This window comes from Heterodontus francisci, chromosome 5, assembly GCF_036365525.1.
Source record: "Heterodontus francisci isolate sHetFra1 chromosome 5, sHetFra1.hap1, whole genome shotgun sequence".
Lineage (NCBI taxonomy): Eukaryota > Metazoa > Chordata > Chondrichthyes > Heterodontiformes > Heterodontidae > Heterodontus > Heterodontus francisci.
In genome coordinates this window covers 27,681,307-27,695,575 of record NC_090375.1, presented here as the reverse complement: position 1 = coordinate 27,695,575, position 14,269 = coordinate 27,681,307, and the positions used below count along the sequence as shown (strand labels likewise).

At 45.5% G+C, this 14,269-nt stretch overlaps 1 protein-coding gene across 1 annotated transcript in view; it reads right to left on the bottom strand.

Moving 5' to 3' along the window:
- Nucleotides 1-14,269, bottom strand: part of LOC137369779 (piezo-type mechanosensitive ion channel component 2-like) — a 1,207,705-nt gene that overhangs the window by 160,155 nt on the left and 1,033,281 nt on the right. Inside the window, exons 34-36 of the mRNA XM_068031235.1 lie at nt 9,733-9,831; nt 7,375-7,480; nt 1,408-1,485 (exon numbers count right to left, since the gene is read on the bottom strand). Coding sequence (XP_067887336.1) covers nt 1,408-1,485; nt 7,375-7,480; nt 9,733-9,831 — 283 coding nt within the window. The remainder of the gene's footprint in view (nt 1-1,407; nt 1,486-7,374; nt 7,481-9,732; nt 9,832-14,269) is intronic.

Sequence of the window (14,269 nt, the reverse complement as noted above, 5' to 3'; positions counted from 1 at the left end):
GCCATTGTAAATTGCCCCTAGTGTAGGTAGGTGGTAGGGAATATGGGATTAATGTAGGATTAGTATAAATGGGTGGTTGTTGGTCAGCACAGACTCGGTGGGCCGAAGGGCCTGTTTCAGTGCTGTATCTCTAAATAAATAACTAGGACAGGGCATGTGAAATATGTGCAGGTAAATATATATATATATATATCTCAACAATTCTAATCATGTACTTAGATGCAACTTAATAACAATTGATTTGGAGGGAGTTATTTTAAACCCCTGCACCCTAATGACTAAACTGACTTAAAGTACATTGTGCAGTTTTGGGTCTCTTATAACAGAGTTGTGAAATAATGGGCTGGATTTTATGGGCTCTCCTGAGGTGGGGTCAGAGGTGGGTCAGAGGTGATGGGGGCATGGAGATTTGTGACAGGTGGCAGAGGTGGAGGGTTCGTTGCTCCGTCGCCAAGTGATCTTATTGGGGGTGGGATAGGCCGACGACAGCATTCCAGCCCAGAGGCCAATTGAAACCCTTAAGTGGCCTATTAACGGACAATTAAGGGCCTCTTCCTGCTGCCGCTGAGATCTTACCAGCGGCGGGGGGAGGGGGAGGGTGTCTTGTAAAATGAGGTGCCCTCTCTGCGGGCTTTGGGGGGGGGGGGTCCCTCCTCCGTGGTAATCTGTGGCCCATGGAGAACCCCTGTTGGGAACCACTACACCATGCCCACCCCTCCCCCTGCTCAATATGACTACCCCCTCACCCCACCCCATTCCGGACTGGCCCCGGCGACCCCGCCTCACCTACCTTTGGTCTGGGGTTCCAGCACTGGGCCTGGGTCCAAGGCCTCTGTAATACTGGCAGTGGCCACCCCTCCCGGTGGCACTGCAGATACTGCGGAGATGCTGGCCATCTTTAAAGGGATGGGCATCCTGACTTGTGAAACTGTGATGAAAAAAGACGAGAGGATCGCCCTGGTGGGGTGGTGGGGAGGGGGTGGGCAGGAAAAGGCAGAGGCGGGCTTTCCCCTTTTCGGCCCAGCACCGGAAGCACAGCCTCTGCATACACAAAATCCAGCCCGTTATTCCAGAACTAAAACTAAGAGGCTGGGTAAGTTTTACATATTATATCTGGTGCTGAATTTTGTGCACAAGGCGTCTTTTCAGGCATTTGGACATAGAGGTCAAATATTTGTATCCCATTGGTTTTCTGTCCATTAATATGAAACTGAAAAACCTGATGGGATGGGACAGTCTCCATGCCTGAATTCTAAAGAGGCATCTTCATTATGTGAAGCTTGGTGCCAATTAGTTCCAATTGTTAAACTTTACCCTATGATTGAAAACTGATGTAATTCCTCTGCCTGATGGACTTCTGCATGAATTAAGATTCTGTCTATCTTCTGATGATAGGGTCTGTCATACCTGGTGCATTAGAATGTTTGTGCACTTCTTCTGGTGTTGGTAGTTCTTCTGTCTCTTCACATTCAATTGTAATGTGACCTAAGCAAAGATTGTGAAATGGCATGTCATCAAACTCAATGTTATTTCAATAGTTTGATCCATGCATTTGCTCCATTTTTCTACATTCTTTCAAACAGCTACCTAAGTGATCTCATAATGCTTTTATAGTAGACACTACAAATATCTGAACAGAGAGATGAAAATAAAATCTAACAAGTAAATAAGTGAAGAATACTCTCACACATGGCCGCCTTAGGGGTTCCGCTCCGGATTTTCTGTTAGGGTTTACTCCCTTAGCCGTGGTCTCTCCTCAGACATCCACAAGGCAGTGGGGTTGTTAGGGCTCCTGCTCAGGGATAGGAGCTAATAAGTAAACTGTGCTATTTCATAGAGGGAGAGGGAAGGGGGGAGGGGAAGGGGGGAGGGGGAGTGGGAAGGGGGATGGGGAAAGGGAGTGCGAGGGGCGAAGGGGGGAGGGGGTGGGGTGGGGCGGGGGGGGGTCAGTGCTATGGCCAGCCGCGATGTGGAGCTTCTTCTCCCGGGATCCAATCAAGGATTTTCCGTACGAGACCAGTGGGGGGGGCCCCGAGACGTCGCTGGGCCTTTGGCATGCGCTCATCGTCGCCCCAGTCCGGGCACTGTGGCTCCAGCTCCGATGTGACCCCGTAGCGGCTCTGGCAGTAAATGAGCAGCAGGAGTTTGAGCTCTCTGCGGGCATCCCCTGGTGAGCGGGCCAGCCCGGTCATGTGTCACCATTGGCATGTTTCCGGCAGTTCCTGTGCCAAACGTCGTGCTCTGCACTCCTTTGGATCCCACTAGTAAGGCTGAGAGGGGGGTTTTGATGCTTGGGCAACTCACAACCTCCATACATTCCGCCCAGGCATGCGCCATAGACAGGTCACTCCATAGTCGCCTCACAGTGACCAAAAAACATGGAAGGCTGCAGTTACCAGTATTAAAGTCCAGCTCAATTGGCGTAGAGATTGGGTGCCGCGGGTTGCTTTTGTCGGTGGGACAAGTCATCGCATCTCACTGGACAGCTACAATCCACCTCAAACCGGGCTGCCTCCGGTCAGAAAGGTTCTGTCCCGCCACAGTCCACCTGCTTCAATGGGTGCTTGGAGCTCATGGTCATTGGTGCGGTGTTACAGTCCACTTGTCAGGCAAACAGCACGACAAAAAAGGAAAGAAGGTCCAGCCCTTCGCTTTGCAAGCTGGAACGTCAGAATTATGTGTCCTGGCCTGTCGGAAGACCTTACACAAATCAACGGCTCTCAGAAGACTGCCATTATTAACAACAAACTCAGTAGACTCAATGTGGCCATTGCAGCACTTCAGGAGACATGCCTCCCTGCGAGTGGATCTCTAACAGAGCATGACTACACCTTCTACTGGCAGGGTAGGGATCCTGAAGAATCAAGACAGCATGGAATGGGCTTCGCCATCAGAAACTCTTTGTTCAGCACGATAGAGCCACCTTCAAATGGCTCGGAACGCATACAGTGCATCCGACTGCTCACCCCCTCTGGACCAGTACCCCTACTCAGCATCTATGATCCAACACTCTGCTCCCCACCTGAAGCTAAAGACCGGTTCCACAAGGAACTTCATAATAACTCCATTCGTAGCATTCCTAATACCGAACATTTGTTCCTGCTGGGGGACTTTAATGCCAAGGTTGGGGCCGACCATGACTCATGGCCCTCCTGCCTTGGGTGCTATGGCATCGGAAGGATGAATGAGAATGGACAGAGACTGCTGGAGTTGTGTACCTATCACAACCTCTGCATCACCAACTCGTTCTTTCATACTAAACCCTGTCACCAGGTTTCTTGGAGGCACCCAAGATCATGTCGTTGGCACCAGCTGGACCTCATCGTCACAAGGCGAGCCTTTATAAACAGTGTTCAAATCACACGCAGCTTCCACAGTGCGGACTGTGACACCGACCACTTCCTGGTGTGCAAAGTTAGACTCAAACCAAAGAAGCTACAATCACTCCAAGCAGAAGGGTCACCCGCGCATCAACACTAACAGAATTTCTTATCCACAGCTACGACATAAGTTTCTAAATTCACTTGAAAAAGCCTTTCAAAACACTCCTGCAGGGGATGCAGAGACAAAGTGGGTCCACATCAGAGACACCATCTATGACTAAGCAATGACTACCTTTGGCAAACGTGAGAAGCAGAATGCAGACTGGTTTCAACCTCACTTTGAAGAGCTGGAACCTGTCATAGCCACTAAGCAGAGGAATGTATTTTGGCATTGAGCGCTTTTGGGCCAACATCAAGAAGATCGCCCACCTCAAGTCTAAATCAGGGGAAACGATCACTGACCAACGCAAGCAAATGGACCGTTGGGTACAACACTACCTAGAACTGTACTCCAGGGAAAATGTTGTCATTGATACCACCCTCAATGCAGTCCAGTCTCTGCCAGTCATGGATGAGCTGGACGAACAGCCAACAAAATCGGAACTCAGTGATGCCATTGATTCTCTAACCAGTGGAAAAGCCCCTGGAAAGGACACAGAAAATAGGAGCAGGAGTAGGCCATTTGGCCCTTCGAGCCTGCTCCGTCATTCATTATGATCATGGCTGATCATCCTACTCAGTAGCCTGTTCCTGCTTTCGCCCCATACCCTTTGATCCCTTTAGACCCAAGATCTATATCTAACTCCTTCTTGAAAACATACAATGTTTTGGCCTCAACTGCTTTCTGTGGTAGCGAATTCCACAGGCATGACCCCTGAAATAATCAAGAGTGCCAAGCCTGCTCTACTCTTAGCACTCCATGAACTGCTTTGCCTGTGCTGGGATGAGAGAACAGTACCATAGGACATGCGCGATGCCAATATCATCACCCTCTATAAGAACAAGGGTGACTGCGGTGACTGCAACAACTACCGTGGAATCTCCCTGCTCAGCGTAGTGGGGAAAGTCTTCACTTGAGTCATTTTAAACAGACTCCAGAAGATGGCTGAGCGTGTCTACCCTGAGGCACAGTGCAGCTTTCGAGCAGAGAGATCCACCATTGACATGCTGTTCTCCCTTTGCCAGCCACAGCAGAAATGCCACGAACAGATGCTCCTCTACGTTGCTTTCATAGATCTCACCAAAGCCTTTGACCTCGTCAGCAGACGTGGTCTCTTCAGACTACTAGCAAAGATCGGATGTCCACCAAAGCTACTAAGTATCATCACCTCATTCCATGACAATATGAAAGACACAATTCAGCATAGCGGTACCTCATCAGACCCCTTTCCTATCCTGGGTGGCGTGAAACAGGGCTGTGTTCTCGTACCTACACTGTTTGGGATCTTCTTCTCACTGCTGCTCTCACATGCATTCAAGTCTTCAGAAGAAGGAATTTTCCTCCACACAAGATTAGATGTCAGGTTGTTCAACCTTCCCCGTCTGAGAACGAAGACCAAAGTACGGAAGGTCCTCATCAGGGAACTCCTCTTTGCTGACGATGCTGCATTAACATCCCACACAGAAGAGTGTCTGCAGAGACTCATTGACAGGATTGCGGTTGCCTGCAATGAATTTGGCCTAACCATCAGCCTCAAGACAACGAACATCATGGGACAGGACGTCAGAAATGCTCCATCCATCAATATCGGCGACCACGCTCTGGAAGTGGTTCAAGAGTTCACCTACGTAGGCTCAACTATCACCAGGAACCTGTCTCTCAAAGAACAAAGAAAATTACAGCACAGGAACAGGCCCTTCGGCCCTCCAAGCCTGCGCCGATCCAGATCCTCTATCTAAACATGTCGCCTATTTTCTAAGGGTCTGTATCTCTTTGCTTCCTGCCCACTCATGTATCTGACTAGATACATCTTAAAAGACGCTATCGTGCCCGCGTCTACCACCTCCGCTGGCAATGCGTTCCAGGCACACACCACCCTCTGCGTAAAGAACTTTCCACGCATATCCCCCCTAAACTTTTCCCCTCTCACTTTGAACTCGTGACCCCTAGTAATTGAATCCCCCACTCTGGGAAAAAGCTTCTTGCTATCCACCCTGTCTATACCTCTCATGATTTTGTACACCTCAATCAGCTCCCCACTCAACCTCCGTCTTTCTAATGAAAATAATTCTAATCTACTCAACCTCTCTTCATAGCTAGCGCCCTCCATACCAGGCAACATCCTGATGAACCTCCTCTGCACCCTCTCCAAAGCATCTACATCCTTTTGGTAATGTGGCGACCAGAACTGCACGCAGTATTCCAAATGTGGCCGAACCAAAGTCTTATACAACTGTAACATGACCTGCCAACTCTTATACTCAATACCGTCCGATGAAGGAAAGCATGCCGTATGCCTTCTTGACCACGCTGCTTTGCCACCTTCAGGGAACAATGGACCTGAACACCCAAATCTCTCTGTACATCAATTTTCCCCAGGACTTTTCCATTTATTGTATAGTTCACTCTTGAATTGGATCTTCCAAAATGCATCACCTCGCATTTGCCCTGATTGAACTCCATCTGCCATTTCTCTGCCCAACTCTCCAATCCATCTATATTCTGCTGTATTCTCTGACAGTCCCCTTCACTATCTGCTACTCCACCAATCTTAGTGTCGTCTGCAAACTTGCTAATCAGACATCAACAAGCGCAGATATCAACAAGCGCATGGGAAAGGTGTACGCTGCTATGTTCAGACTGGCCAAGAGGGTGCGGGAAAATGACGCACTGACACGCAACACAAAAGTCCGAGTGTTTAAAGCCTGTGTCCTCAGTACCTTGCTCTACGGCAGTGAGGCCTGGGCAACGTATGTCAGCCAAGAGCGACGTCTCAACTCATTCCATCTTCGCTGCCTCCGGAGAATCCTTGGCATCAGGTGGCAGGACTGCATCTCCAACCCAGAGGTCCTCGAGGCGGCCAACATCCCCAGCATATACACCCGACTGAGCCAGTGGTGCTTGAGATGGCTTGGCTATGTGAGCCGCATGGAAGATGGCAGAATCCCCAAGGACACATTGTACAGCGAGCTCATCACTAGTATCAGACCCACTGGCCGTCCAGTCTCCGCTTTAAAGACATCTGCAAACGCGACATGAAGTCCTGTGACATTGGTCACAAGTCGTGGGAGTCAGTTGCCAGTGATCGCCAGAGCTGGCGGACAGCCATAAAGGCGAGCTAAAGAGTGGTGAGTCGAAGAGACTTAGCAGTTGGCAGGAAAAAGAAAGACAGAAGTGCAAGGTGAGAGCCAACTGTGTAACAGCCCCGACAACCAATTTTATCTGCAGCGCCTGTGGAAGAGTCTGTCACTCTAGAATTGGCCTTTATAGCCACTCCAGGCGCTGCTCCATAAACCACTGACCACCTCTAGGCGCTTACCCATTGTCTCTCGCGACAAGGAGGCCAAAGAAGAAGAAGACTCTCACATCCATCACTTCACTCTCATCTAAGAAATTTATTGAATGAGGCTTCAGATATCGTTTAAAAAGAAAATAATGAGAAGTTCCATAAATAAATGGAAATATACCACAAACAAAATGGACAATTTTCAGAAATGCACCACCATCTCCTGTCCAGATTACTAGTGTTCTTTTCAACAAACAAAAACTACCAATCTCACAGATTTCACTAATGGAAACGCACAACAGTTTTTCTGTTTAACATACAGAATACGAGGTCAGGCCCCACTGCCGTTCCTTTCCTCCCATCAGAATTAATTGCAATGAGATATCTGATTTAACCACTGGCCACCAAGAAGTGAAACAGATAATGATACTGGAAGGCCCTGGAACAAATGACAATGAATGTGAATGGGGAGCCAAATCCAGCACCTCCATTTTAACTTGTAACTTTATTTATAACTATACAGAATAGCAGTGTTATGAATGTTACTTTTACAATGGTGCAGAGTGTGTTTCATGTGGATTACAAAATGTCTACAGTAAAATTACCTCCTGCTTCTTTTCTACCGCGTTCCCATTCTTTCCGCTTATTTTTCTCTTTCTTCTTTTCTTTGAATACTGATTTTGAATCTTTCATCCAGGTCTGATAAATGAACTGTAAGAAAAATTCACATAACTTCTTAACCGGTATTTAAGGTTCAGTGTGTAACCATCCAAACAGAGAAGGAAAATGACATCCAGAAACCCACCACAGTAAAAGTGGATTAAAACACTGTACCACTTTGGGTTCAAAACACAGATGGAATCTACAGCGCATTAGCAGGAATAGTCAAACTTCAGACCAGACTTTGCTGCATATTTTGATTTTCAATCACTATTAACAATTTTGACTATAGTGCTGTACTGGTATACAACAAATAGATTCTGTAAAAACACCAATATAAAAGTCATAATTAAAATCCACCACCATCACGCTGGACACATATTATAGAGATTTGTCTAAAAGAAAATGTAACAGACAATACCTTCAGACATACAGATGGGTGAAAATCTTACTTGCCTGTCTGCTGGTCACAATTAAAATGAGATAGGGCAGATGCAATCTATACTTTAGTGTGCAGAATTACACAGCATAAAACTGGCATTATTTTGGCAATTTCACTCTGAAAAGGCACAGAATTGATGGAAGAAAAAATGTCAAACTGGTACATTAGGGATGCTCTTCTGAGATTGGGGTTTAGTATTGGGTTAGTATTAGAGCAGGATAGAGGGAACTCCAAAAGCACTTAATCATACTGTATCGGGTCTGAACGTATCTAATGCTGATGCCTGTTGTCAAAATAAAAAAATATTTTTAAAAAATAAATTCAATCACACCTTTGTAGCTAATAAGAGAGGTTCCTTATCAGCATATTCATTGGTTGCTGCCATGGTAGATGATACACTATAAAGCCTATCTAAACCACTGTTTGTGGAAGTCTGCTTCAAAAATAGCAGTAAAATAATTTTTTATCTTTTTGGGCCACGTTTTTATTTTTGAAATACCAAAGTACAGCACTACACAGAACAGAAAACCACAAAATTAGTTTGCAACTTTTTAGGAGCTGTTAGGTCATTAGAAAGCACAGTTAGTGATTAGTTCAAATAATTTGTCAGCAGCATTAATTTAGTTGCAATTAGCTGTAAGCTTTTGTCTCTGTGGTGCTTTTCGATGGCACATGAAAACCATATCTGTTCAGCAGTACAATATTTCTTTCTTTTTGTTGTTTTGCTCCCCACAACAGATGTAACCAATAGTGGACATGCACACGCATGCAAAGCAAGAACGACAGAAGCACAAGAAGTCAGCAGTGGTTTAAAGCAAGCATTGAAGGAAAGCATGCATATTATGCCGTACAGAAGCCAAAGTGCTTTCCGCTCTCTTAGTTGAACTGGTGCGCAGAAGAACCAACATAAAAATACACAAAATCAATCAATCAGCATTCAGACATTATCAACTTCTTTCTTGAAAGATACTACATGAAATTCAGTTTGAATCTATTATTTCCATTTCCTTTATTTTATCTGAGTATTACTGTTAGTGCCAACTCCAAACTACAAGATTCTGATTTGTGTATTTACATTCCATAAACATTTCGCCGCAGGCTTGGAGGGCCGAAGGGCCTGTTCCTGTGCTGTAATTTTCTTTGTTCTTTGTTCTATTTAAGCACTTACATAAAAAGGATCTCTGCTCATGGTAATACAATGCAAATTTTTTTGAGTACAAAAGAGTTTTTTTTATAGGCCTCAATACATTTAATTTGACTTTAATAATAGCTGTTAAAATCACAATAAACGTTGCATCATTGAATTGAGCTTCATGTCGAGCTTGTGCAAAAGAAGTCTTGAAACACACCCATAAACTGATCTCAGTAAGTGAAAACTTCAGAAATTAAAATTCTTCAGATCAATTTTGTTTTATTTTAAAATTGCTGTTAAATGGTTTCACTTATCTAAATTGTTTCAACTGTCCAGCTATCTTTGCAACATTTTGGAACAATCCTAAATCATGCAGATAAAAGCCTGTTAAAATAAGGCAGAATGGTACTGATATATGAGGGAAGTACAGTACACCCCCACCAACTGGCAATCTCAGGAGATGGGAGCAACCACATTTTGGCTAATTTCATTGAGAATAGATATTATTTGGTAATTCTACCATCATGCTTTCACATCCAAATTTCACCTTTACAATAGTTTTTAAATTACACTAAAAACATTTCAGAAAAAAATGTTCATTCAAAATGCAATTCAACCAAATTTATTAAAGAGTTGTCAAGTGGTGGGGATTTACTCTATTAAGTGTGTTGGCATACTATGGAATGAGGCGCAATCATTGCACACACTCATGAAACATCTGAGAAATACCTTTATAGCTCTGACTATCAAATGAAGTATGGTTTTTGGCAGTTTTAGGATAGACTTTGGCAAGGCTATTATAGCTGAAGCAAATTTCCGAACTGCTCTCTATAGAGAAGGATAAAGCAAGGCAACTGTTAGTAGAGAGAGGACGTCCCTAATGCTTAGTTACGTTTTTGACACAGAACTCATCAGTGTTTTAAGGTTTTACATTCATCTGGAGGTTATTTATCTTTGAAGTTTACATAATCTGCAAGATATGCTTGAAGCCAATTTGGTTTTCTACACAAAAGGACTCCTAAAAAGAATTTTATTTTCTAAACTAATTGTAGATTAAAATAAAACTTTTATTTATATAGTGCTTCTCACATCTAAGATAACTTTATAAGGAGGAAAGTAATATATTGGACACGAACGATGGGTAAAATGGAGTAAAATGGAGAAGCTAGGATCAGGGAACTGAAGGCAGGTTTGAAAAGGTGAGATGTGACCAAAGTATTGGCAATGGGCAGAGAGATGGTGAGGCAGTGAACTAGAGTTATTTTCAAAAAACACGTGGACCCGATTGTAACCTATCTGGCCAATGGGAACAAGGCGGGTTTGGAATGTCGCCCATTGAACAACTCGCTCGATTTTGCTCTCCACTGAATTCAACATTGGGTAAAATCGGACATGGTGTAAAACGGGCATCGAGCTCAAACTTGGACATTCTGCTGTGTGGGCTATGTTAAAATTGGGGCTATGGTGGCTGAATAATGACGATCAATGGTGCAGTGGACAGAGTGAGAGGTGAAGAAAGTCCAATGATAGAGTAGAAGGTATGAATAAAGAGGTAAGGTAGGAGGAGATCATTATGGTAGTTTAGTTTAGTTTAGAGATACAGCACTGAAACAGGCCCTTCGGCCCACCGAGTCTGTGCCGACCATTAACCACCCATTTATACTAATGCCATATTCCTACCACATCCCCACCTGTCCCTATATTTCCCTACCACCTACCTATACTAGGGGCAATTGCTAATGGCCAATTTACCTATCAACCTGCAAGTCTTTGGCTTGTGGGAGGAAACCGGAGCACCCGGAGGAAACCCACGCAAACACAGGGAGAACTTGCAAACTCCACACAGTACCCAGAATCGAACCCGGGTCACTGGAGCTGTGAGGCTGCGGTGCTAATCACTGCGCCACTGTGCCGCCCGTATAGTATGAGTAGTATAGTAGTATGAGGCCATAGAGGGATTTCAAGACAAAGATAAGAATTTTTAAATTGACAAACTGCACCCACAGAGCTAGAGGAGCTTGAGGGTGGAAAACAGTGATGGGAATGTGGGACATACTGCAAATGAGAACATGGTTTTGGCATTTTGGATAAGTTGAAGTTTATTTTTTTTATTCATTCATGTGATGTGGGCATCGCTGGCCAGGCCAGCATTTATTGCCCATCCCTAATTGCCCTTGAGAAGGTGGTGGTGAGTTGCCTTCTTGAACCATTGCAGTCCATGTGGGCAAGTACAGCTACAGTGCTGTTAGGAAGGGAGTTCCAGGATTTTGACCCAGTGACAGTGAAGGAACGGCAATATAGTTCCAAGTCAGGATGGTGTGTGGCTTGGAGGAAATTTGCAGGTGGTGGTGTTCCCATGCATCTACTGCCCTTGTCCTTCTAGGTGGTAGAGGGTGTGGGTTTGGAAGGTGCGATCGAAGGAGCCTTGGTGCGTTGCTATACTGCATCTTGTAGATGGTATACACTGCTGCCACTGTACATCAGTGGCGGAGGGAGTGAATGTTTGTGGATGGGGTGCCAAACAAGTGGGCTGCTTTGCCATGGATGGTGTCATGAGTGTTGATGGAGCTGCACCCCTCCAGGCAAGTGCCTTGTAGATGGTGGACAGGCTTTGGGGAATCAGGAGGTGAGCTACTCGCCGCAGGATTCCTTGTCTCTGACCTGCTCTTGTAGCCACAGTATTTATATGGCTATGACAGTACAGTTTCTGGTCAATGGTAACCCCCAGGAAGTTGATAGTGGGGGGGCTCAGCAATCATAATACCATTGAATTTCAAGGATAGTGTGTGGTTTGGAGGGAGGTCCAAGTTGGCCACCACCTGGACTGGTAATTGGCTTGTTTTGAAAGGAACACTGGAGGTAATTACAGACCACTGAAGGAGTTAAAGACAGATTTTACTTTATATGGAACAGGGCCATAGCAAATAAAAAGTATAAAGAAAGAGCCCTCAGGAATAACTTTGCTGCAGTAATTAGGGTGACATGGTTGGTCATCCAAAAATTGTTTACAGCAGATTCGTCAACGAACTGAACACTGGGACGGACTCCTACTCGCAGGGCTGCTAAGCAACTTGAGTATGTATTATTGCATAGTGATATAATAAAGGTGTACCAGATCTACCGGAACAGTATCCAAGTTGTTGTGTGCCATTGATAGCCAGAGTAAAGGCTAGAGCCTTAACACCAGGTACAGAGTATTATACAGCTCAAGAATGAATTTTTAAAAATGTAGAAATTCACCCGGATAATGCAACCATATAGCTAATGGAAAGGAAATGGGCAAAGATTCCTGGGGTACGAGAGGTAACTATGGATGGAATCTTGCCGCATTAGTTTTGCATCAATGGTTGGAACCAATTTCACGTACCAACCCTGATGGTTTCTGAGGCTTGCCCACCTGTGCAAGCTTCGAAGAGGTGGCCAATTAAGAGGCTGCCTCCGGCAACCCCGTCCAATTAAAGATGGCAAACAGACTGTGCAGGTGGGAGAGCCAATAGGAGTGCCTGAGGCAGCCCCACAAGGAGAGAAGGACGCTGATACTGTTGGTGGGGTCCGCAAGGGGGCCTTAAGGTGGAGGCGCCCTTTGAAGGGTTCAGAAAAAAAAGCTTACAATAAACTGTGGCCACAGATGTCAGGCCATCATTGTGGAAGGGGAGCTCCTCCACTTGATAGCATGCGGACACAGCTGTGGTCCTCTGGAACCAATAGCTCAGGGGTGGGGAGTGGCGGTGGGGAATTAAAGGTGGCCTTGCTGGCCCTCTGACCTGCTGCTAGCAGGCTACCCTGGGTGGCCATCTGCCACTGGTAAGTTCCTGGCAGCGTCACCAATTTGCCTCTAAGTGGGCACTTAGTGTCTCCTAATCAGCTATCCACTGCTGCTGGGTGGATAGCTGATGTCGGTCTCATCCTGCCTCCAGCAAAATCGCTTGGAAGTGGGAATGCGTTGGTCGGCTCCACAACGAGATATTTTCTAAAATCGGTCTCCCTAATGCCTCCAAAGCTGCCTCCACGCGGCTGATAAGATTCCACCCTATGTGAGCAGAACAGAAGTAGTCACTGGCATTAAAGGCCTGCATTGAGTCCAATAATAGCAGCTGACAGCAGCAGTCCAAGATTGGACCTCAATGGAGATGTTGGAAGACGATGGAGTGATTGACTGTGTTGAAAGCAGCAGAGAAATCAGAGGCTAGGACCCCAGCTATTTACAATATATATTATGATATAGATGAAGGAATTATATGTAATATATCCAAGTTTGCAGACGACACAAAGCTGGGTGGGAGTGTGAGCTGTGAGGAGGATGCAGAGAAGCTCCAGTGTGATTTGGACAGGTTGAGTGAGTGGGCAAATACATGGCAGATGCAGTATAATGTCGATAAATGTGAGCTTATCCACTTTGGTGGCAAAAACAGAAAGGCAGATTATCTGAACAGCGATAGATTGGGAAAGGGGGAGGTGCAGTGAGGCCTGGGTGTCCTTGTGCACCAGTCGCTGAAAATAAGAACGCAGGTGCAGCAGGCAGTTAAGAAGGCAAATGGTATGTTGGCCTTCATAGTGAGAGGATTCGAGTCCAGGAGCAAGGATGTCTTGCTGCAATTATACAAGCCCTTGGTGAGACCACATCTGGAGTATTGTGTGCAGTTTTGGTCTCCTTATCTGAGGAAGGGTGTTCTTGCTATGGAGGGAGTGCAGCAAAGGTTCACCAAACTGATTCCTAGGATGGCAGGATTGATGTATGAAGAGAAATTGGGTCGATTAGGCTTGTATTCACTGGAGTTTAGAAGAATGAGAGGGGATCTCATAGAAACCTACAAAATTCTAACAGGACTGGACAGACTAGATGCAGGAAGGATGTTCCCAATGGCAGGTGAGTCCAGGACCAAGGGTCACAATCTAAGGATAAGGTGCAAGCCATTTAGGACTAAGATGAGGAGAGATTTCTTCACCCAGATAGCGGTGAACCTGTGGAATTCTCTACCACGGAAAGCAGTTGAGGCCAAATCATTAAATATATTCAAGCATGAGTTAGATATAGTTCTTGGGGCTAATGGGATCAAGGGATACGGGGAGAAAGCGGGAACAGGTTACTGAGTTTGGATGATCAGCCATGATTGTATTGAATGGCGGAGCAGGCTCGAAGGGCCGAATGGCCTACTCCTGCTCCTATTTTTCAATGTTTCCATGTTTCTAAAGAGCCACGGTCACAGCTACACAGGATGCTGTTTGTCATTTTGACCAGTATAGTCTTTATACAGTGTATGGGTTG